Here is a 23,159-nt window from a genome sequence, read left to right on the forward strand (position 1 = left end):
TTCATTGCAAGGGGTTGGACTAGATGACCCGAGTGGTCCCTTCCAATATTGCAAGTATATATGAAAGCACATGATCTCCTCCAAGCTGATTTTGCAGAATATGACTGCAGTGTGGTAGGAAAAAAAGGGAAGTGGCTTGCGAGGCACTTCCAGCGCTGCTCAACTGTGCATCACAGAGTATGTGTACATCAAAGGGAAGAACAGTGTTGCAGAGCCATGTTGCAGCCTCCCTCCAAGATCTTCATTCCGGGGACAGCACACATCTTGGGGGACACAGGACACTGGACTACAGGGCTGGGTGCTCTTTCATCATGAGGCTCTCTTTCAACATCCTCTTTATCGGTTGGTATCTCAGATCAAAGGGTGAAGGGACTGGGGGTTGTGCAACGGCCGGGTGGAAGGACCGGAGACCCAGTTGTGGTTCCTGCTGCTCAGCTACATTGCTGCTAATGCAATCATCTCCTTTCCAGGATTCCTGCTAGCTGGACAGTGGCAGATCTCTGGGGGTGAGTCTCTTCGGGTGATAAATATGAACATGGGGCCAGGGGGAGATGGATGGGAGCAGAATGGGAGCAAACTGCAATGATTTCCCCCACAACCAAATCCAATTTCCAAACATCTCCATGTTAACCATAGAGGCCTACCAAATGTTCTCTGATCTATACAAATATTAAAGGTACAGGAACATCCCATCCCTATTTCTTTCTCTCTCTCTTTTGGTCAAAATGTATATCTATTGATTTTTCAATTAGGTATTTTTTTAAAAAAATATTTTTTTAAATATACAAAAAAAAATTTGTAACAATCCAAATGCATATTGATAAACTGTACAGTGGAACCTCAGCTGTTGAACGCTTTGGAAATTGAATGTTTCGGCTTTCAAACGACAACCTGGAAGTGAATGGTTCCGTTTTCAAACACACCTCAGAAGTCGAACAGCTTCCGAGGCGTGTTTCTCCCATTTTTTCAATGGATTTTGCCAACTGGCAATTGCGCACCGGTTGTCAAACATTTCGGAAGTCGAGCGGTCTTCCGGAATGGATCACCTTTGGCTACTCTGAATCTCGAGACTTCTCCCCACCCCCTCCATGAGTCCTATTGTCAACATTTACAACTGCATATTATTTCATAATCTATATTTTATATCAATCCATATTATCCATGGTATGAACCCCATCCCTATTCCTTTGCCTGTAGACAATCTACACACAAAATGCAATTCCCCCAGTGTAACCTTAGGCTGAGCAACTAGACATGATGGCAACCTTCTCCCTGCACGGCCAGAGGCAGGATACCTCTGAAGAACAGTTGCTAAGAATCGCAAGTGTGGCGAATGCTCTGCTGCTCTCAGTCCTGCTCTTGGACTTCCCACAGACATCTGGTTGGCTCCTGGGGGAACTTGCATGACAAAGCTCAAGTAGCTGCAGTAGAAGAGAGTGCCTTCTACCAACTCATTCTGATAGGCCAGTGAGGTGGCCATTACAGAGGACGGTCCTCTCTTTGAAAAGCTGTCCAAGTTCAGTTTTAAAAACCATAGGAAAGGAAAGCAGGAGGGGGTCTTGAAGTTGCCCACCCACCATGAGCAGCTGAACAGTGGAATGAGCAGACACACAGCTCACCTGACCCCAGTCTTCCCCACTAGGGTGGAAATAATGCATTTTCATTTAAAAATTAGTAATTACTGTCATACCTTGGTTCTCAAATGTGGTAAAGTCAGGGCCTTCTTTTAATCCTCCTCTTTGGTGAGACTTTTGTAGATGCTCCATCTTCCTAATCCGCATTTTCATTTAAAAATTAGTAATTATTTATAAATGTGGATCTTTACATACAAATTAGCATGTGGTAAAGTCAGGGCTTTCTTTTGTCTTCCTCTTTGGTGATCCATCTTCCAAATCTCACCTTTGTTCTCCTGTTTCGGTCCAGGACAACTTTACACTAAACCTTCCATCTCAGTGGCTCCCACAAATGTGGTCAGCCTGGGGGGAAATATCATCTTACGGTGTTCAAGTAATTACCATCAAGATGCATTCTACTATCTTCACAAAGATTCACGAATTACTGGTCCAGCCAATTGGAAGAGGGAGTGGGGTGCAGCTGTATTTCAGACTGCCTATGCAAGAGCTTCAGATGGCGGAACCTATACGTGTAGCTATTGCTTAAGGTATGATCGACGGTGCTCACATCGTAGTGATCCTGTCCAAGTCTTCATAAAAGGTGAGAGCCTGGCTTAGCCTTTTTATGCTATTTTCACAACTGACATGTAAGGGGAGGGGGGGGAGAGAGAGACATTTTGCTGGCCATCAGGCAATGGCTTTTCCCACCTGCCTCGTCGCTCCCTCCAGCCCTAGCAGCCTTTTCCAGATCATGACTTTAAGAACAGCAGAAGCAGCTGGGAAGAGACTTAAACAGCTATCTGACTTTTAGAAGATAGCTGAAGGCAGCCCTGTTTTGGGAAGTTTTTAATGTTTGATGTTTTAATGTGTCTTTAATATTCTGTTGGGAGCTGCCCAGAGTGGAAACCTAGCCAGATGGGCGGGATATAAAAATATATTGTTGTTGTTGTTATCAAGAGTTCTCCACTAGTACTAGATATTGCCATAAATTCAACAGAAATGCCATAAATTCAACAAAATCTCTTAACCAGTGCTTTTCTTTGAGGGGGCAAAAAGGTGCCAGTACTGCATGCCTTTAAGTACCTCCAGGAAAAAGCACTGTGAGTCTTAAATAAAAATTACAATCACACAGTTAGATACACATGATATTCAGTGTAGATGCATATGAGACCAATGATCCCAAATACTTGGTTCTTAACTCTTTCTACAGCGTTCATTGAAATAGGCAACAGAAAAGTACAGTAACTCAGCTTATAAGATTTCCTGGATCTGCCACACTGAACTGCAGCAAACAGTAACTCTTCTCAGGAACCCGTCTCCCACCTAACCTGGCCAATGATGGGTGTTGTAGGTGTGTGGAAGGTGCCAGGTCACCCATCTCTAAACTGAAGTTGTAAACAAAAAACTTAGAAGCATCAAGATCTTATGAACATTTACCCTCGGGATTAAACATCCTCGGTATTTTACATTCTCCCAGAACATGCAAACCTCTCCCATATGACAGACTGTTGCCTGGGACTGATTTGAGAAGGCTGAACTGCATCTTTCAAATCTCACCCTTGTTCTCCTCCATGTGCAGGAAAACTGCATCCCAAGCCTTCCATCGCAGTGAATTCAGCTGAAATGCTTGCCGAAAAGGGGAATGTCAAAATCAGCTGCAAGGCAGAAGACAACTTACCTTTTTTTTAAAAAAAAATGATTTTTATTAATTTTACAACACAAACAAAAAACAAACAAACATAACACGACTTCCCCATACCTCCCCTTCACTGCATCCTTGTTTTAAAATTTTTTAGCAATCCTTCATCCAATTTTTATATTTAATTCTCTTTAAAATTTTCTTAAGCTTAAATTTTTACAGCTGTAATTCTTTATATCAAATCCCTTGACATCTTAACATTCCGAAATTTTACAACAATTTTTAAGATAAATTTTAAATTTTTCCCAGTCCTCTTCCACTGTCTCTCTCCTCTGGTCACGAATTCTGCCGGTCATCTCTGCCAGTCCCATAAATTCAGTCACCTTGGTCTGCCATTCTTCCAGAGTAGGTAGTTCTTTAGTCTTCCAATACTTTGCCAAGAGAATTCTTGCTGCTGTTGTTGCATACATAAAAAATGTTCTATCTTTCTTTGGAATCATTTGGCCTACCATGCCCAAGAGAAAAGCCTCCGGTTCAGAAGACAACTTACCAAGGCTGTTCTCTTTGTATATACAAGTGGGTGCAGATAGGCAGCAGAGAAAACTGACAGAGAAAACAGCAACAAAGGAGGCTGTGTTTGGCTTTGACAATGTCCAAGAATTCCAAGGGGGTCTCTACCAATGTAGATATTGCTACAAAACAACCTTTGTTGAACTGTGCTCAGATTTCAGTGACAGCCGACGCATTAACAGAATAAGTAAGGTTCAAAATACATCCACCTATTGTAACAAAAGGGTCTGAAATGGGAGTGTTCTGCGTTTTCAACATCTGTACATCCAGTGGAGAATTTGCATAGAATCAAATATTCCAGATTGGCTGGGATTGAAGAAGGGAGTGTGGTGTGCATGGCTCTTGGAAACTTCTGAAGAAAGCTGCAGGAAGGTGTTTGTAGAAGTTGTCGTGTTAAAACAGAAAGGGGTCAAACCATCTTAAGAGGTGATGAAATTTTGGGAGGTTGGATAGTTACAATGGAATGGTCTCGGTGGTGGGGTGCACATTTTTATTCTTATTTATTTATGATTATTACTTTGGATAGATGATAAATAGATAGATGATAGATGATAGATAGATAGATGATAGATAGATTAGATAGATAGATAGATGATAGATAGATGATAGATAGATTAGATAGATAGATAGATAGATAGATAGATAGATAGATAGATGATAGATAGATAGATGATAGATAGATAGATAGATAATGATAGATAGATAGATAGATAGATAGATAGATGATAGATAGATAATGATAGATGATAGATATAGATGATAGATAGATAGATAGATAGATAGATAGATAGATAGATAGATAGATGCAGACTAGGAAGGAACCTTTGTCCTTCCAGATGTTACTGGGTCCTAGCAAGTGTAGCCAATGGCATGTAGGTCCGTAACATCTGGAGGACCAATAATTCTCTACAACTGCTCTAGACATTTTTAATTAAAGACAAAACAGTAGCAGTCCCTACGTACAACCTTTTTTCATAAGCAAAGAGCCATTCTAAGCATTTTTTAATTATGTGTTAAAAGTCAGTTTGTTTTGTTTGTTTGTTTGTTTACTGAATTTATATACTGCCCTATACCCAGAGGTCTCAGGGCGGTTCACAGAAAAAGATCACCACATATAAAATCAAAATAAAGACAGTAACCCAAATAACCCCCACCCACCCCCCAAAAGAGCCACATTTTAAAAGGACATAGTTCTAGTTTGCAGATATTTCTGCTGATCTGATCAAAAGCAGCAGAGTGCAGGGGAAGAATATTAAGCCACTTCCCTCCATACCATTCTCACAGTGTTTAATTTGCACCCAGATCCCAGCCTGTCCAAACCCTCCATCAAAGTGCTACCCGACGAACGTATTTCCCCAGGACAGAATATCACCATCGAGTGCCAGGGGCCAGAAGAGGGTCTGAACTTCTCCCTCTACAAATCCGGGGAACTGATAACATCGCAGGTGACGGAGTCAGAGAGAAACAGAACTGAGTTCCCTTTCTTCAACGTGGGGTTGGAAGACGAAGGAAACTACACCTGCCAATATCACCGCCGGGGAAATCCCTTTGCCTGGTCAGAGACAAGTAATGCCACGGAGCTGGTTGTAAGAGGTGAGAAGATTGGTTTGGTACTTGTCTTTCCCCTGCCATCCAAGTCTCGCTCCCTGTTGTGGAGGAGGCAGGAGCTTCAAGGGGCCTGAGACTCACACTGCAAGGAAGGAGGGGAACCAGCTTCTTAGCCTCCATCTGCACCACTTCTCTAAAAGCAGGATCAGAAATGAAACAGGATTGCGTTTGAAAGGGCATTATTATCGTTTGCATCCCATGTTAGTTGCACAGAGTGTCCCAGCTTGACCGGGAGAAAGACTCTCAGGGCCTTGCTCTGCCTGAGAAGAGATAGCCAAACAAAGTTGATTGTCAGATTACTGGTCCTTTTGGCTCAGTACTGGTGACCAGCATGGCCATGGATGATGGGAGCTGGAATCAAATGTACGAAGTTGGGGGAGGCTTGTGGCAGTACAGGTGAAACTTGGAAAATTAGAATATCAATAATATTAAGAATCTCAGAAAATTACTGTGCTTGATTGGCCAGCAAACTTGCCTGATGCAAAAGGGGCCCAAACCAAGTACTGAGTACATATGCATGCTTCTACTTCTCAGAGGTCCAATATAGCTCTATTTGCAATCCTTATTTTGCTGATTTCATTTAATATTCTAATTTTCTGAGATTGTTAATTTGGGGTCTTCATCAGCTATACGCCATGATCATCACAATTATAGCAAATAAAGGCTTGACATATCTCGCTTTGCATGTCATGAGTCTATCTCATATATTAGTTTCACCTTTTAGGTTGAATTACTGAAATAAACGAACTTTTCCGCGATATTCTAATTTTCCGAGTTTTACCTGTAGATGAGGGGTCAGCAGCACGGTGCTTGCAGTATCCCTTTCCACCCTCCATTGAAATTAGGCTTCCAAAAGCTGTGTCCAGTAGAATAGGTTGCAGTGTGTGCTTGGTTGTGAGCTGCCCATGCCAGTTTCTCTTATTTGTGCCCAAAAAGGTTGGTGGCCCCTGCATGGGTTGGACTAGATGTCCTGAGGAGATTTCACCCCTCCCATATCCAAGAATCTCCTGAGGTCTCTGCTGACTCTACAGAGAGGAGGAGCAATGTACTGCTCTCTACTTAATTAGTCAAGTGAGTTTAGTCTGTGTGTGAGAGAGAGTCAGTCAGTGTGTCGGAGAGAGAGTGCAAGAGATCGTGTTTATAGATAAGATTGCTGCTAAGAGCAGCTGCAGGCACTCAGAGTATAGCATTGATTTATGCTCAGAATATTTAGCTCTGTATATAGTTTGTATCATAGCTGTAGTTATAGAATAAAGGAGGATATTTTACAGAGCTGCTCTCCGAGTGGTTTATACTCTGCAAGACTCTGCAAAACGCTGCTGCGCAACGACTGTATTATTGAGACAGTGAATCCGGTGCTCTCAGCTCCAAGCTGTGAGTCCACAGCACTGTGACCTGTTCCTGTGGGAAAGGAGGTCTCTGGCAGTGCTACCCAGCTCGCCTAGCCCAGTCGGGGCTGTAGTGCATGAGTCCAGTTGGTACACTGGCTCAAGGGCGATGCTGACATGTCCCACAGGGCCCATTCCAACTCTGCAGTTCTATGATTCTATGACAGCAGGTTTGTTTCAGCTTCTGACACGGCCTGCAGGTGCTAAGTTAAAACATCTGCAGTGCTGGCACTCAAGACATGAATTATTTTGCAGATATGCCTGAGAAATCCAAGACAATAATATGGGCCAGCATTGCAGCAGGCCTTCTCCTCCTCCTCCTCCTCCTCCTCCTGCTTATCTTTGTACTGTACAGGAAAAGAAGAAAAGGTGAGTGGACCTCTGAATGCAGGAAATTTTTGCTACCTTGAGTTGCACATCAATGTTGTGTGTTTTTGGCCCCATATAAAAGAAGAGTCTTCTTTAAAGCGGGGTGGGGGTGTCGTTACACTTGCAAATAAAGTTTAAATGTAGAATTTTAATTCTAGAGCTTTTACAGCACTTGCTTTACAGTGCAAAGTGCAATCCTGCGCACGTTTAAACTGAAACAAAACTAAGTAACCATTCGGTCGTTACTAGATTAGTCAATTCTAATTCAATTCAATTTGAAATGAAACCAACCTGTTGCAAAGACTAATCCTATGCATGCTTCCGCATAAATGTAAAACTTGCCCTCTCTTGCCAAATTGTGCACTTTCAACTCATGGTGAAAGCAGCTGTTAGCCAACATGCCATTCTGTAACATCCTTCTCACTAATCTAAATGAGACAGGCACTGCCCCCTAGTGCCCGGAAGGCTGAAAGACAGAAAGTGTGAATGTGTGGAGGCTAAGCTGTAATATGTAACTCTGTGTTTTTCTACTAAGCAACAGTCCTTCCCTACTCAAAGTTATTTTACTGGCACATCAGTAAATTTTTTCAAGTCTATATAACTCAGTAGCATACACTTCCCTTACATTATTGAGATTCAAGTCAGATTTCAGCATGATAGATCAGAATGCTTAATGATACGTGCTTCCTGGGTATAGTCACCTGAAGAAAGTTTAATTGCAAACTTTGACTTTAATAGTTGACTGGCATTGAATCCATTCCTGTTGCCCAAATAGATTTATATTGTACCCATGCGTTATATGACTTGGCTTTTATTTATTTATTTTTAGTTTTTGTTAATTTTTTAATGAAACAAATTCATTTCTAGAAATGGAAAATTGCTGCAGGGAAATATAGCTGTGGAATTTATTTTTCCATGGGAGGCGGGGCGGATTACCTTCCATTTCATAAAATTTCTAGCATTCCTCACTGGTAATCTTGGAGAGTAATTATGGCCCAAGAAGCTCCCTCCACTAACAGGAAGTTTAACATTTTGGGGGACGAGGCGGGGAATGATCAGTATTGCTAGTTCTAATTTGAAATTGACAAGGCAGATAATTTCATAATTATCTATGTGATCTACAGGTTCCACTGCCAATGAAATGCCTCAAAGAATGAACACGGTAAGAAAAATTCCTATGAACAAACACCTTTATCATGATTGTGAACTTCCTGTTAAATCCCAACTCTATTATTAGAAAAGCATATGTCTCCATTTTTTATATGCAGTATTTAGAAATATTTTAATAGCCCATGTTTCATGGCCAAGCAATGCCAGGGTACAGTAAAAACATCAGTATCCTATGTGGGAAAGGGCTATTGTGCTCATTCTCCTTGTGGGCATTTGATGGGCAACTGGTGGAGGCAGGATGCTAGACTAGATGGACTTTTGGTCTGATTCAGCAGAGCCGTCACATTCTTAATTATCCAGCGCCAACTCATGAAATAGACATGGGAAACACCTTCTGCAGCCTCTAGCCTTCCAGTTATTTTGAACTACAACTCCCACAGACCCCAGTCAACATAGCCAATATCTGGTTGATGGGAGTTGTGGTTCAAAGCATTTGAAGGACGGGCTGTAGAAGGCATAGCTGTCAACTTACAGATTTGAAAATAAGGGACCAGCAGCCTTGAAAATAAGGGACCTGCAGCCTCACCTGTTCCAGGCACTCGTCCTCCTGCAGTCTGGTCAAACTCATGCTGGTAGCTTCGAGAACACTGTCCAACCAACTTTGTAACCAGAGGTTCAACTGAATAGAATCTGAATCACATGCACCACAAGGCCTATGCAGCCTCAACTTAAGATGGCTCCCCGGCCTGGCTTTGCACTGCAAAGTTTGCAGCAGCATGTGCAACAAAATGGTGTCCAGCATTCAACCCCCCCCCCCTCAGCTTGCATTAACTAGCCACACACAAGGCATGCAAGCTCCACCCCCCAGTCGTTATTAGACTTCTTATTGGGTGACCAACATAGTTGGAGCCTCCCTCCTCCCTGGCCAGCAGGGAGGGAGGGAGAGGAGCTGCTTCCTTTGAAATTTAAGGGACATCATTTAAGGCAGTGTTTCCCAACCTTGGGCCTCCAGCTGTTTTTGAACTACAATTCCCATCATCCCTGACCACTGGTCTTGCTAGCCAGGGATGATGGGAGTTGTAGTCCAAAAACAGCTGGAGGCCCAAGGTTGGGAAACACTGATTTAAGGGCCATCCATCAATAAGGGACAGCAGCGGGACATGGCGCTGGAATAAGGGACTGTCCCTTCAAATAAGGGACACTTGACAGCTATGGTAGAAGGCTGGGCTCGTGTCTCACTCAGCCTGATTTCTAATATTAAATTTCAAAGCTGCCTTTGTGGCTGTGCTCAATCTACTATGCATTTTGGAAAATAGTTTGTCTGCCTGCACTCTGTGCATTCAGACACCCCTTGAGGTATCACTGCCAAACTGGGCATGACAGTTCCTCAGCCGGAGAAATTAGATTTCATCAACACTGAGATACCAGGCACCCAGCAGGACTGAACCCTCTTGTTCCAGTGTGGGTGGGAGGAAGGAGAAAAGACATGCAGTGTTTCATTTCCACATCCCCCTTCTTCAAAAACCTAAACATTCCCCCCCCCCCCAACATATTGATTCAGGGCTAGATCCGGATCACATGTTTCCTGGATCAGGTTGGGGCCTCTACTCAGCCTTAAAACTAACAAATTATATTGTCGATTTAAAAATCTTTGGTTTGTTTCTAAGAATTCCCTGGCAATGCCAGGCACTTTTTCCTAGTAAATAAATAATGGTCAGTGGCACGAAGTCTCTTGTAACCTAATCTACGATTACATCACGGATATGCAATGGGTCCCTGTTTTGATGCTGCCTGACTCCAACCTCTGATAGCCCTAAGCACCATGGACAATAGTCAGGATGATGGAAGTTGTAGTCCAGCATGATGTGGAGGGGCACAGATCATCTACCCCTGGATTGCTAGCTTAATCTCTTCTCTTTTTTTTGACCCATCCTGTAGGCCCCAGAACCTTACCGAGAAGCAGACCCTGCTGAAGTCTCCTACGCTGTATTGAACCACAACTCACTAAGGACCAAGCGAGCAGCTCCTCCTGCCAGTGTCCCCCAACCTTGTGTCTATGCAACACTGGCCCATGACAAAGTCAGGGTAGGTCGGTAGGCAAGACTTCACAGAGATGCTGCATATGCTCCGAGTTCTGGGGTCAAACATGTTAAGGCTGCTTCATGTGTACAAGCGCTGCTTATTTTATCCACACAATCACAAATGTGGATGTCAGGTGTCATGGGGAGCTAGCCAGTGGTCAAAAGCTGTGACATCTGTTACAGTGGTCAGAGAGTGTTTTTTGACTCTGCAATTTTGACTTTATGCTCTATCCCTGGAATGTAACCCATGTGTTAGTTGAGAGTCGACTGTATTACATATGTATATGTTATTTAAAAGCAGAGAAAGATCCACATATGGGTGTTGGGCTGAGAGAAAGAGCCTACAGCAGCTGGATTCCATTCCAGTTCCCCACAAATTCCATTTAAAGTGAACACCCACCTTTTTCATAGCCAAATTAACACACAAAAATGGAATTCCGCTTATCCAGACTGAATCAGAGCCACAAGATACATGGTAGTTATTGTGTCTCATAAGTATGGACTATTTCTTTCTTATACAAATAAAAAAGTGCTTAATTTAGTGTGTTTTTGTTGTAGTTTAGGTAGCATCCAATATAAAATACCTGCCTTGTCATTTTCCTAATCACATATTGTGTGGTTACAAATTTCAGTCGTTAAAAAAAAAAATCACAAGATGCTTTGGTGCAGAAGACCTCTTCTCTGGCAGCAGATGTACTTTTGTACACGAAACAAAGAAAAGCTAAACAGTTTTTCAAATGATCCAATGGCACCCTCTACTGGACTACTCTGGGATAACAGGGCTGTTTGTATTACAGGTGTGCATTTTATTTAAAACCTGAAAGCTGAAAAGGCATCAGAAATATTTGCATTGTTATGAGTTTGTGAGTGCCAGACAGCTTATAATCTCTGGATCCAGCAAGTGTTAGAATTGAATCAAGCCTCCTGAACTCCTGGATCCAGCAAATGTTAAAATATAAGCCATGTTAGGAGTGGACTAGGTTTCTATTTATTTACTTACCTATGTCAAAGATTTATGTTTCACTTTTCAACTGCAGCGCTCAAAGAAGCTCATATCAAATGTAAATATGGTGTCTGCAAACCAAGCATTTAAAAAACAGAACTAGCCCAACCAATGCAAAAGGCAGCATCTGACATTGTTTTCCCCTCCCTCTCCTCCTTGAATTAGGAGAGTTGGCGGTAAATAGCCAAATGGAGGGGACAGTTTAGATGCTGCAGACAACTACCTCTCTCCACCCTGCTATTCCTAACTTGAAATGACAGTTCCTATGTCCTGGGGCTAAGAAGTCATCAAGGACTGCTTCATATAGTAGCCTTAGTTGCCAAAAGAAACTGTTGCTCACAGCTGAGCTAGGCAGGTGAAGATACTTCCTTGGCTGCACATAGAACAACCATATATCTATAAACTAGGGAAAAGTCCAAGCTTTTAGAGTCCAAGCTTCTTAGAATTTTACGGAGTAATAATGCAAGTGGTGAGATGATTGGCAATTTATTTTAAGATGCTTTTCTCATTTCCATTTTTATCTTGTCCCCCTCTTTCATTCGAATGCAGAAGAGTCTGGTGTTGTTGGGCTTGTAACCAGCGTACCGTTGCCCACAAACTGAAAGGTGCTTAAGAGTTACAGGGTTTTCTGGAAGTAGGGAAGTAATATGCCAAACCTGCTAGTTCTTGCCATTCAAACTTAGTTTGCTGGGTCCATTTTCCTGTTTTTTTAAAAGCATTTATTGATCTTCCATTGATCAACCAGTCCATTTTTTAGAAAAGCATTTATTTATTCTTACCCTTGGAGAATGCCAGGCTTAAGACAAATGAACCATGCCTTTTGAAATGATCCAATACTCTGCAAACAACTGTTAACAGCAAATGCAACTACAATCTCATCTTGCAATTGACCTGCTCATGCACTAAGTGCCACATCACCAAGACAGAGGAATAGCTTTAAAATACTTTATTCCAATCAAGTATTTTAAAAAGTATTATGCTCCCCTAATACACACATACACACACCATGAAAAATACAAAACCACAAGTTTCTGCCTTCACGCCCCTACAGGATACCGGCCTGATCACGGGGATAGGAACTACCCTGAGGCCTCAAGCTTCCCACTCCTGGAGTCACGAGCACCCTCCAACCACCCTCTCCAATACAGCACTATTAAAAAGGCCCCCTTCCTCCCCCACCCACTCCCAGTTCCTAAGCCAGGACTGTACATGTTCTAACATCATCCTGCACATGCCAAATCTGAGACGGGGTGCAAGCCAAGCTGAACTCTTCCATGGAAGTTTCTAGCCCTTAAGGCTGTGGTGACAGGTTTCAAAGTATGTGAAGTATCAAAAGCCAGAAAGGTGGAGTGGGTGGGAGGGAGCCTATTCAAAATTTCCAGTGACCGTACACAGTCCAGACCAACAAAACAGAAACAAAGTAACAGTAGGAAAACGGGAGCTTCACAATTTATACAGGTTCAGAGTTTGGTTTATGTTGGCCTAGATATTTGTTTTATTGCAAAGTACATATAGCCCTGTTGAATACACTCCAGCATCTTCTTTCCTGTGAAAATAAAAAAAATCCAGACTTGCCCAAGTTCATTATAAAAAACTCTAATCCTAAAGTAAACGAACAAGTGCTGGAAAAGCCCTAAAAAGCACTGGGGAAATTAGGAGGCGGGTAGAGCAGCGACATATGCTTCACTTTAGTTGCTGTATACTATGGCATGAGCAATCCATTCCCTTATAAATGAGATTTTGAGCTGGAGTTAGCAGCTAACTTGCCACAAGAGTTAAGTTCTATAAATGACACACTGCAGTTCAAAACTGCAAATATTGGAGCAGATGGTGATATTCTAAAGCCCTCCACCCCACTACTCCCTGAGGAACCCGGCCATCCAGAGACCTTTCCCAGTGCCTAGCTTGTTTATTTATTAAATTTATATACTGCCCTTCATCAAAAGATTTCAGGGCAGTTCACACAGTTTATTCATCCTCCATCCCTGGCAAGGGTCAAGGTGCCTTGACACCTCCCTGAGCAGAATTTTAGGGGAGGTGGGGTCTTCTTTTGAAAAGACGACAGATTGGCTCCAGGCCAAAAGCATGCGTTATAAACCTTACAGAGGATGGAAGAAGCAATGCTAACATACAAGGGTGTGTCGGGGTGTGTGTGGAGAGCGAAGTATGCAGAGGCAGAATGACAAGGGCTCTGGCTATGATAAAGTTTTTTATGGGAATGAGACAGAGAAGCTGTTTAAGATGGGATGCAAGAGTCAAAGAAAACTGGGTTCACCACTCTGAGGTTTAAAGGCAAGCAACCCTCCACCCATGTGAAAGCCATGGAGAAAAGACTAAACAGACACAGGACTGAAAGCAAAGAAGATCAGAGACAGAGCCTAAAGGGATGACTTGATGCTCCCCCTCTCAAAGCGAGGTAGCTTAAAGAGTAAATCCACCTTAAAAGATGGGTAAACATGAGGCACCAACAGGTGAAAACTGAGCCCCAGCCTGTCCTTCAACAGGAGCATTCAGTGTCCTGGCTAGCAACATCCACCCTTCCCACCCCAAACCTTTCCCTAACACAAAGCCCTTGATCATCTCACCCCCTTCGGTTCTCTTTCCCCACCCCACCCCACCTCACCCCACCCCACCCCAGCAGTACTACCTAAAGGCTGTGTACTAATCCGCTACTATTAACAAACATGGAACAACACAAACTGACAAGGGTAGCAGACAGGGAAGGAAGCATGGGCGCTCCCAGCAGCAAGGGCCAAAATCAGCTGCAGGGGACAGGAAAAAAGATCACCTTTTAGCACAAACAGTGATATACAAGTGAAAATGCACACCTCGTAATATTCCTCAATATTATTACTGTAAATGTTTGGTAGTTTGTTCTGACGAAGCATACTCTTTCTCCAAACATGAAGATTACTATCTCATAGTAACGTGAAAATTTGGTTCAAGACTATTGGCACAGAATCACATATCAGCACAAAATGAGCACCATAAACCACATAACTTGCACCACAAGTCACTGTACCTAAACAATTAAGGATAAGGATAAGGATAAGGATAAGGATGATGATGATAATTTATTAGCTGCCCATCTGACTGAGGTGCCTTCAGATGTCTCCTAAAAGTCAGATAGTTGTTTATTTCCTTGACATTTAACAGAAGGACGTTCCACAGGGTGGGCGTGACTACTGAGAAGGCAGGTAGTTACTGGGATTGTTTGTCCACAACAAACAAAACTGGTATTAAACAACTAGAGAAGTTATGGGGGGAAACGTCTGAAATATGTATTAACATACATAAAGTGAACTGGAGAGAGCAGGAAAAGATGTGCAATTTCAGCTGTATATCAACTGTTTTAATGAGCAACACACTATCAGTGTGCTTTGACAGACCAACACTTTTCAGCTATACTTTGTATATACATATGTGAAGTTCAAGTTGAGTGGAACAGAGAATGTGCACAAAGGCAACTTTGCAGATTAAGATGAATGATGGTGGAAACAGCTCAAATTACCAGCATAAAGAGGGTATATGAAAGAGAGTGTTGTTTATATTACCTAGTTGTGCAAGTTTCTCTTATGTTTTTGTTTATTTAACAAAATTATCATGCCTTCACATGAATATGCAGTTGCAAGTATCTACCAACATTCTCCACAACACAGATAATGGACTCCCTCTCAGATCCATTAATGAAAATGCTCATGACTGAAGGTCTGTGGATTTTCAGCCTTTTCGTTGTGAAGGAAAATACCCTTCTCCACAGCTAAGTCCTCACACTCACACAACCAAGTTCAAAATATTATCCCTGCACTATAAATACAATTTCCTTATTGTGACATAATGAGCAGCTACAGCTCCTTCTAGCTGCAGTTGTGCTTTTGAAACTCTCACCTACAAATGCCTAAATATCACTTTTAAAAAAATCAGTACTGGTACTTGGCAGAACAATTAAAAACAGAAGGTCTGGATTATAATATATATCCAACACGGATACCAAGCAAAACTCTAGAAGCAGCTCTAAAAACAGATTTCTCTGTTTCAGAGCTCAAAAACTCATCCAGAAGACAGATCCTATCCACAGTTAGAAGGAACTCTCACCAAATTAAAAGGACTTACTCCCAAGTGTGCATAGAATTGCAGCCTTAAACAGCAGTGACTCACAGATGCACACCTATCTCTTTCAGAAGCTATATGGAAAAGGCATTAAGACTGAAATGCACCAAGTTGGAAACAAAACTGACAAAGAAGGGAGAAAAGAGAAAGTTAAAGCAGGTCCTGCTGATTCCTGGCTATGGATTTTCCAAAGTCAACACCACAAATCTTGCTATGAAAATGGCTGCAAAATGAAGCAAGAATTCTCCAAAAAAGACTGGCTGCAATACAGCCCACCTGTTGGCTTCTCATCTTCAGCTAATCTTCAACTAGATTTCTAAGTACCCCGCTGAATGTAGCTCAGAAAGAGGCTGGAAATCCCAAGAACTGCCAGACAGGACCACAGGTCAAAAATACAGACGATCTATTTACTGTACTGCAATGACATTTGAACTGAACCCAACCACTACCAGAGGAGTAAGAACCATTTATCCAGTCCAAGCCAGCACCTCACAGAAGGAAGGTCCTTTATCACAATGCCCCTGAGCCAAGGAATCCTCTGATCAGAGCTAGGAAAGTTCAATTATTTCATTCTCTACCACTTGACTACAGTGTGAAATATTTGCATAAAATTATCAAACTCACTGGTATTCTAAAAAACCCATTTAACCTCAGCCATATCTAAGTATAAAAACATGAATACCTTAAAGGTCAGTAACAGTGTAAAAAGCCCCAGTACACATTCATTGAAAAGCCCCAGCAGGGAGAAGAGACAAGACAGACCTGACTAATACAAAAGTAGCTTTAAAAACTAGAAAATTGGATGTCTTGTAACAGTAGGCACCTAAAAAGCAGTTTGGGGGAGGGGGTAGAAAGTGAGAAAGAGGAGAGAAGAAAGAGTAGTTCCCTAGATAAACTTGTTTAAGCAAACAGCAGTCATCAGGCTAAATGGGCTGAATAGGCATGGGTTGAATGTGCATGTGCACTTCTGGTTGCTGGTTTTCTTACAAAGAATTAAAGAGGCTTCCCTGATTAGATGTAGGCTTCCTTTACCCGCCAGTCATTTCACTCTCACCAGCCTCACAACCTCCTTAGGGGCAACAAACAGCAAAAGCACCATGTGGTTCCATGGTTGAACTGCTACAAACTAGAGCATTGGGATACCTGGAGTCAAAAGGTGAAAGGAGCCTGGGAGAAAGCAAGCGGAGTTCCACGGTAAGATGACAGGGAGAGTCAATCCCAGACATCCATGCAGCCTGCTATATGGCTTAAGTTTCAGGGGTAATGGATCAAGGTTTGGCCTGGTTGTGGAGGGTGCTTCTAAAAAGGAAAGTGAGAGTACAAGTGTGATGGAGGGAGCACCCTGGAAGGAGGAAAAACGGAAAGTAAATCTGCTTTAGAACGAGAGGAAATGGAACACAGGATGGTGTTGTTAGCACAGATATATCCTTGAGCCCTTTGTGAGCATCACAACAGAACAAAAGCGATGGTTTCTCACCCCCATACAAGGTGATTGGGACAAAGATGAAAAAGTCAACAGATGCTTTCAGGCAAATTCTGGTTGGTAGGTTTTGCACTGGCTTATCAAGGATCAGGCTTCCGCAAGCAGCTGAGGGAGCCTTTGCAGGACCTGGAGACCATCCAGATCAAGATAACTCCTCACAGGAGCTGGAGGCCACTTCAAGGTTGATGGAGCCGTGGCTTACGACCAGTCGAAACCGCTTGGGTGGCACAAAAGGGGGAAAGGAAACAATATGCTTTGGAGGAGGATGCTCCTCTGTCGACTCCTCCTTCCCCTTGTCTGGAGGGGGCTGCTGCCAGCACTGCCTGCCTCTAAAGAGGGGGCTCTCCAAGCGGACATGAGCATACTGGGAAAGTTTGGGGTCTACTGCTGATAGTGAGACTTGGGGTTTGGGCAAATCCCAAGTTTGGCGTCGGGTCATGCTCCTTGTTCTGCATAAGACCTGGCCGGAGGAGGAAGAGCCTGTAGAGCCAAGGATCTCTTGGTCCCCTGAGTATAGTTCTCCAGATCCTGATCCATGAGACCCCATGATCTCAGCGGGGTTCTTCACATCTCCTGTGTGGTGCTCCTCAGCCCCCTGGCTAAGCTCCCCGTTGCTGCTATGTGGCTCTCTCTCACCAATCCCACGCACCGCTTCTCTGCGCAAGCCTTCCCAGTGCAGGGGCACTCTCTTGCCAAGATTCACCACCAAGTTGCTCTGGTCTGCCCAGCTCGGGCTCTCAGGTCTATTGTACGTCCTTGTGAAGAAGAAGCTTTGCTGGGTCTCAAAGTGGCTGCTCTTCCTGCGTGAAGAGCGGCGGAGATGTGATGCAGGGAACATGGAAGGAGGGCAGCGTTGTAGATGCACCAGTGGCTGCTTACTGAGCTTGCAGCTATGAGCTGTGCAGCCCAAGCAGTTGTGCAGGGGGATACATAAAGGCTTTAGTATCCTCAGGTACCAACGAAAGGCGGATCTGCGGAGAGCAGCTGGAGGAAGAGAAGGGAGGTCAGCCCTAAGAGCAATGCTCCCCACCACACCACCCAAGCTGTCACCTATTTAAGCAGTGGTGCCACTGGACCCTTTGCCTGAAGAGAAAAGTACCTTTAAGAGTTAAATTGGACACCTCAGTAGAGGTGATGCTGCAAGTCATATGCACAGTACATGGGTTTGGGCAATACAATACCATCAGCTATCATTACAATAGGGGCCCCCTCTGAAAATGTGATCATTAATTAAAACTAGCTGAAGAGTGAGTGTCACCACTTGTCTCCGCAAAACAAAATCCATGAATTGCAGTTGCTTTGGAACTCTCGTTTTTGAGGGTATATAAACTCTAGGCTTCACAGATACTTCTGGTACTACACGGTCACCTTGACTTGCTGAAATCACTCTTGCTGCCTGCACAGAGCCCAGGGTCTGACTGTTATCTCCCCATGCTTTTCCTTTGCTGCCTCCCAGGTTCCCTATTTGGTGCAGCTGCTCAATGCTTTTTCAAGTCTCTCCTGGTTCCTGCTTCTCTGGATCCCTGCTTGCTGAAGTAGAGATTCTGGTGCCAGCTGCTCAGAAGTCCCTTTTCAGGGTTCTGGCTTGTCTGTTTGTCCCTTTATTTCCTACCTAATCCAGGAGCTATATGCCCCAGTTCCACTTCTTCAGGATTGTCTACCAAGGCTGGCAAATTTATTTCTTGCTACATATACTATAATCTGGAGATCTTTCCTCTACAAAATGTAGCCTCCACATTTGCTCCCTCCTCCTATCTTCAATGCTGTGTGTGTGACTGTTTTAGAAGCCACCTCCTGGTACTCCCTGCCTATGCATTACTGAGGCCTGCTCTGACAAGTGGGCCCAGAGAGAAAGAGCAGGCTAGTGCGCCTCTTCCAAACATTGCTGAGCACACCTTTCTTTCAGAACTCCACACTGCCTTAGACCTACCCCTCCAGTTTCTCACTCCTCCTCTTACACCCTGAATCCTTGCTCCTTCTTGTATATATGTCATGTGTGTGTGTATTAGATTAGTCATGAATACTTACCGTATTTTTCGCCCTATAGGACGCACTTTTTCCCCTCCAAAAATGAAGGGGAAATGTGTGTGCGTCCTATGGGGCGAATGCAGGCTTTCGCTGAAGCCTGGAGAGCGAGAGGGGTTGGTGCGCACTGACCCCTCTCGCTCTCCAGGCTTCAGGAGAGCCGCAGCGCCAGTCCCACAAGGTCGGGGGACAGCGGGGAGGCGGAACGCCGCCATCCCGCTGTCTCCCGATGTGGTTTGGAGGCTGACGGCGGGGAGACGCGTGCTTTTCCCGGCCGCCAGCCCCGCAAGCTCCGGGGACAGCGGGGAGGCGCAGCGCGTCTTCCTGCTGTCCCCGGACCTGGTCTGCAGGCGGGCAGCGGGGAGAAGAGCGTGAAAAATACGGTAGCTAATTCTCCCAAACAAAAAAAAAAGTGTATATTGTTGCTGAGCTACTCCCCACTACCAAAATATACACATCATTAGCTGTTCCCCATTGAAGTGTTGCAACTGTATATTTTGATTCTCCCTCTGTGTGTGTGTGTGCGTGTGTGTGTGTGTTCAATAAACACCGCATTTAAAAAAACTTGTGTGAATGTTTAGTTGCTGGGTAAATCTACTAAGATGCATTACTGCCACTGTCTAAAGGCCCTAATTCATGAGACTCACAGAATGTGTGGATGTGAAACATGTGTCTACCAAAGAAGATTTATTAACCCCACTTCAACTCAGGGGAAAGTGCTACTTTTTTTCCTCACCACACAGATCACTGTAATAGCACTAGAGTAATTTTTCTTGTGCTGAATTTGATGAGGCGTGGGAGGGAGAAAATGGGTGCAAACTAGCAGGCTCATCTCTTTTGCAAGGCTACATTGAGCAGATGCTCAAGCCCCATGTTACCTTACAGAACTGCAACCCACAAAATCTTGTTTCAGCAAGTCAACCCTTATACATCTCACCATGTATTTTTGCTTTCCTGCGCCGGGCCTTGCATCCCACTTTCACACTGAGTCGGGCCAGCTTGTATGACGGACGTTTCCACCGCTGTAGACGGCCATCTGTCTCTCTGAGCAGATAGTTATCATTGATTGAGGTAGATTGTGGAGGTGTTTGATTCAGGAGGCGGTAGGCTCCTTCCCCCTTCCTGAAAGAGGAAACAGTTGATAATTGGGTGAGGTGTGTAACTGCACAAGAATGGAGCTCTGCATTTACTAAGCAGTTCACTCTGGCTTGTATGTATGTGTATAAATGCACACACACCCACACACACACACACACACACCCTTGAAGCCTGGTTTTACAAGAAAACCAACAATAAGAGAAAATCAAGACATAGCAACCATTATAGGCTTTTATGGAAGGAGGAAGGAAAAAGGGACAGGTGACAAATGAGATCATTCACTGATCTCCTGTGGAAGAGTATGTATAATATCCTCCCCCAATCCTTAGGTGCTGCTGTTGCTCTTTAAAAGGTTATGTGACAGCCCAGGAGGAAATAGCTGCCATCCAAACTGTGCTACCTAGCAACCAACCCCAGGGGTGCTCCTATCCCTTGAGGATGGAGCTTCTCTGTACCTGAGCAGTTGGGCAGTCTGCAACTCACAGGCACAGTAATATTATCAGACCACTAGAAATACCACCCATTCCCCAGCTGAGATTCCTTAAGACTTCACTGCCCACAGCCTTCACCTTTCACAAGTGTAGCATTCGCACAACTCATTGTCCTCTCCAAAGAAGCCGTCGCCATAGAAGCATGTGATCTCATCATCTGGCTCAATGTCCCGCAGCACCTTGACGCAGGCAGTGTTCCCATCCATTGGGACAAACTGCAGTACAGAGACAAACAATGTACAAGGGGAAGGAACAGCAGGAAACAGGGAAAAAAAACAGAAATGTAGAGGTTCAGGATGCTCTCTGGGGGGTGTGGAGGGAGACAACTAGCAGACTCCTCCTCTTCCCTCCCTCTCAGAAATCCCAAGTGACCCAGCTCTTATTTTCACAAGACTCTATTTGCAGACACAGAAATTCCTGACACTGGGCTTCTAGGCACTTCTCAGAAACAGCACGCTAGTATGAAAAGAGGCAAAGAAATTAATTTTTTTCTAGACCTGAACTATGGGGAATGAGGGTCATGCTTCTAGCCTTTATGATGGTGAAGCAATGGCTGAAACTCAGCATCCTGAGAAGCAGTAGAAGAGAAACTGGGTGGGAGAACCAGTAGGAGAGAAACTGCCAGGACTCAGCAGGGGGAACTTTTTAAAGTCATACAGCTTCCTTCCTCTCCCAAATATTTACAAGGTATTACTTGCTTCCTTTTTCAACCTCTTCCAACATATCCTACACCCAAAGCACACACCACAATAATAAATAAGTTCTAGGAATGAGTTTGTGTGGCTTGTCCCAAATGCAAAGCCTCAGCATCTAAAACAAGGAGTGCCACCTCTACTAGCAATAAGCCAAAATGACTTACCTTACAATTGGGCCTGCAGTCTGAGAGGTTCCACAGTGAGGGGCAAATTATATGGGGGATAGGCAGTAGTGGAGAGAGATTTCCAAAAAAAAGCAGAGACAAGTTATAAAGATAGTCCACTTGTTCAGACACTATTTACATCTCAGCAACAGGCTAGAAGAGAAAAAGTATGCTGTTGCTTTTCAACAATGCATCCTGCTTTCTCTCAAAGCAATTACAAGTTGGGGTAAATTATCATTTCACTAATAACCTAACCTCCTTCCAGCCTTCCGTCAAGGAATAACACGGCAGCATTCATTAAGTTCCCAGCCAGACACCAATCTATATACCAGTCACATTGAAAGCTGCTTCGCTTCAGGAGGGTGACTGCATTGTGTGCCCTCAAATCATGCTCTGGCAGGTGTGGGGTCTAAACATAGTACCCCAATAAGCGCTCTCACTTTTTTCTGAAGGCAAGTTTCTAAGCTTTCTAGCCTCCTAAGGTTGTGAAGACTAGCTTGTTGCTCCTGCTGAAATCCCAAAGCCTCTAGGGAATGGGGAGCTGAACAAAACAGTGTGCTTCAGAGAGGGAGGAGACTTTCAAGTACACTGCGTAGGATTTATCTTGCCTTCTGCAGTGAGCTAAATCCTGTTTCAGTGATCACATGATCTTAGTTACCTGAAGTCCAGAAAAGGATAGGCTTTTCAGCCATTAATAACTCTTGGGGAGGGGAAATAAGTTTCCATTCAAGGTCACATAAATGGGGTGCTAAAATAAGCAATCTAAAAAACTAATTCTTACTGGGCTTTTAATGAAGGGACCTAACATAGCTCAGTGAAAGTTCCAGGTTCAGTCCCTGGTACCTCCAGCTGGAAGGACCAGGTAGTAGATGGTGGGAAGAACTCTGGAGAGCTGTTGTCAGAGTAGACAATGCTGGGACCAATGATCAAATAGTCTGACTGCTGTAAGTCAGTTTCCTATGGAATGTACCAACTGATTGCACCCTAGAGTTCACTGGAATGACCAATTCCTTCACTTTTCAATTAATTCCAACAAAAATCCTACCAACTTGAAAGCTAATTAAAAATACATATAACACCTTAAGCAAACCTGTTCCTACACCCCACTTATCTTAGTACTCATTCCCCATCCTCCTTACATTCTTCCTGTACTCGCCAAAATAGACAGAATCCTTAGGAAGTGTATACTAAAAATCAAATTATGCACCAGATTTGGAAAAAGAAAAAGGAACCTTTTACAAGCAGCTCGGAATGAGTACTGGAAACTTTATTTGACCCTCTCTATTATGGATTGGTTTCTGATGGGTCCCACAAGCTGCTAAGATTGAAGTTATTGGGTTTTTTGTTTGCTTTTACAAACTTTATTGAAAAATTTAAAAACAATTATGAAACAAAAAGTGTTGTCTTCCAAGACAAACACATGGAAGTTTGATAAACTCAACTGAAGGAATTTAATTATCTGTTCTTTCTGATTTACGCAGTTAAACGGACACCTTTGAATTCAATATTTTAATTTGCATTATAATGAGATACTCTATGGACATACATTGGTTTGTTTTCTTCAGTAAAAGTATTTAAAAAAAACAATTTGTTGCAATTTCATTCCATACTGAAAGGCACTTTCTAGTGTTAATCTGGGACCTGCTATACCTGCACATAAATCACATCCAGCAGTTATGGTATGTTTCATGCACACAGGAAAGCAACTATGA

The 23,159-nt window shown here is 43.5% G+C and overlaps 2 protein-coding genes across 8 annotated transcripts in view; one reads left to right on the plus strand and one right to left on the minus strand.

Moving 5' to 3' along the window:
- Positions 1-12,776, plus strand: LOC309327867 (T-cell-interacting, activating receptor on myeloid cells protein 1-like). Its single transcript, XM_081837459.1, has 7 exons — positions 1-342; positions 471-506; positions 1,924-2,214; positions 5,125-5,415; positions 7,074-7,187; positions 8,312-8,349; positions 10,236-12,776. The coding sequence occupies exons 1-7, from the start codon at positions 180-182 to the stop codon at positions 10,392-10,394; spliced, it is 1,092 nt and encodes a 363-aa protein (XP_081693585.1). The 5' UTR covers positions 1-179; the 3' UTR covers positions 10,395-12,776.
- The window catches only part of KMT5C (lysine methyltransferase 5C), a 27,795-nt gene continuing 16,948 nt past the window's right edge, over positions 12,313-23,159 (minus strand). For all 7 annotated transcript variants that reach the window (XM_081837412.1, XM_081837410.1, XM_081837408.1 and 4 more), the window contains 4 exons: positions 21,448-21,467; positions 20,667-20,803; positions 19,937-20,121; positions 12,313-17,958 (listed from right to left, as the gene is read on the minus strand). In XM_081837412.1, coding sequence (XP_081693538.1) covers positions 17,117-17,958; positions 19,937-20,121; positions 20,667-20,803; positions 21,448-21,467 — 1,184 coding nt within the window. In that variant the 3' untranslated portion in view covers positions 12,313-17,116. The remainder of the gene's footprint in view (positions 17,959-19,936; positions 20,122-20,666; positions 20,804-21,447; positions 21,468-23,159) is intronic.

This window comes from Podarcis erhardii, assembly GCF_964252035.2.
Source record: "Podarcis erhardii genome assembly, chromosome: 13".
Lineage (NCBI taxonomy): Eukaryota > Metazoa > Chordata > Lepidosauria > Squamata > Lacertidae > Podarcis > Podarcis erhardii.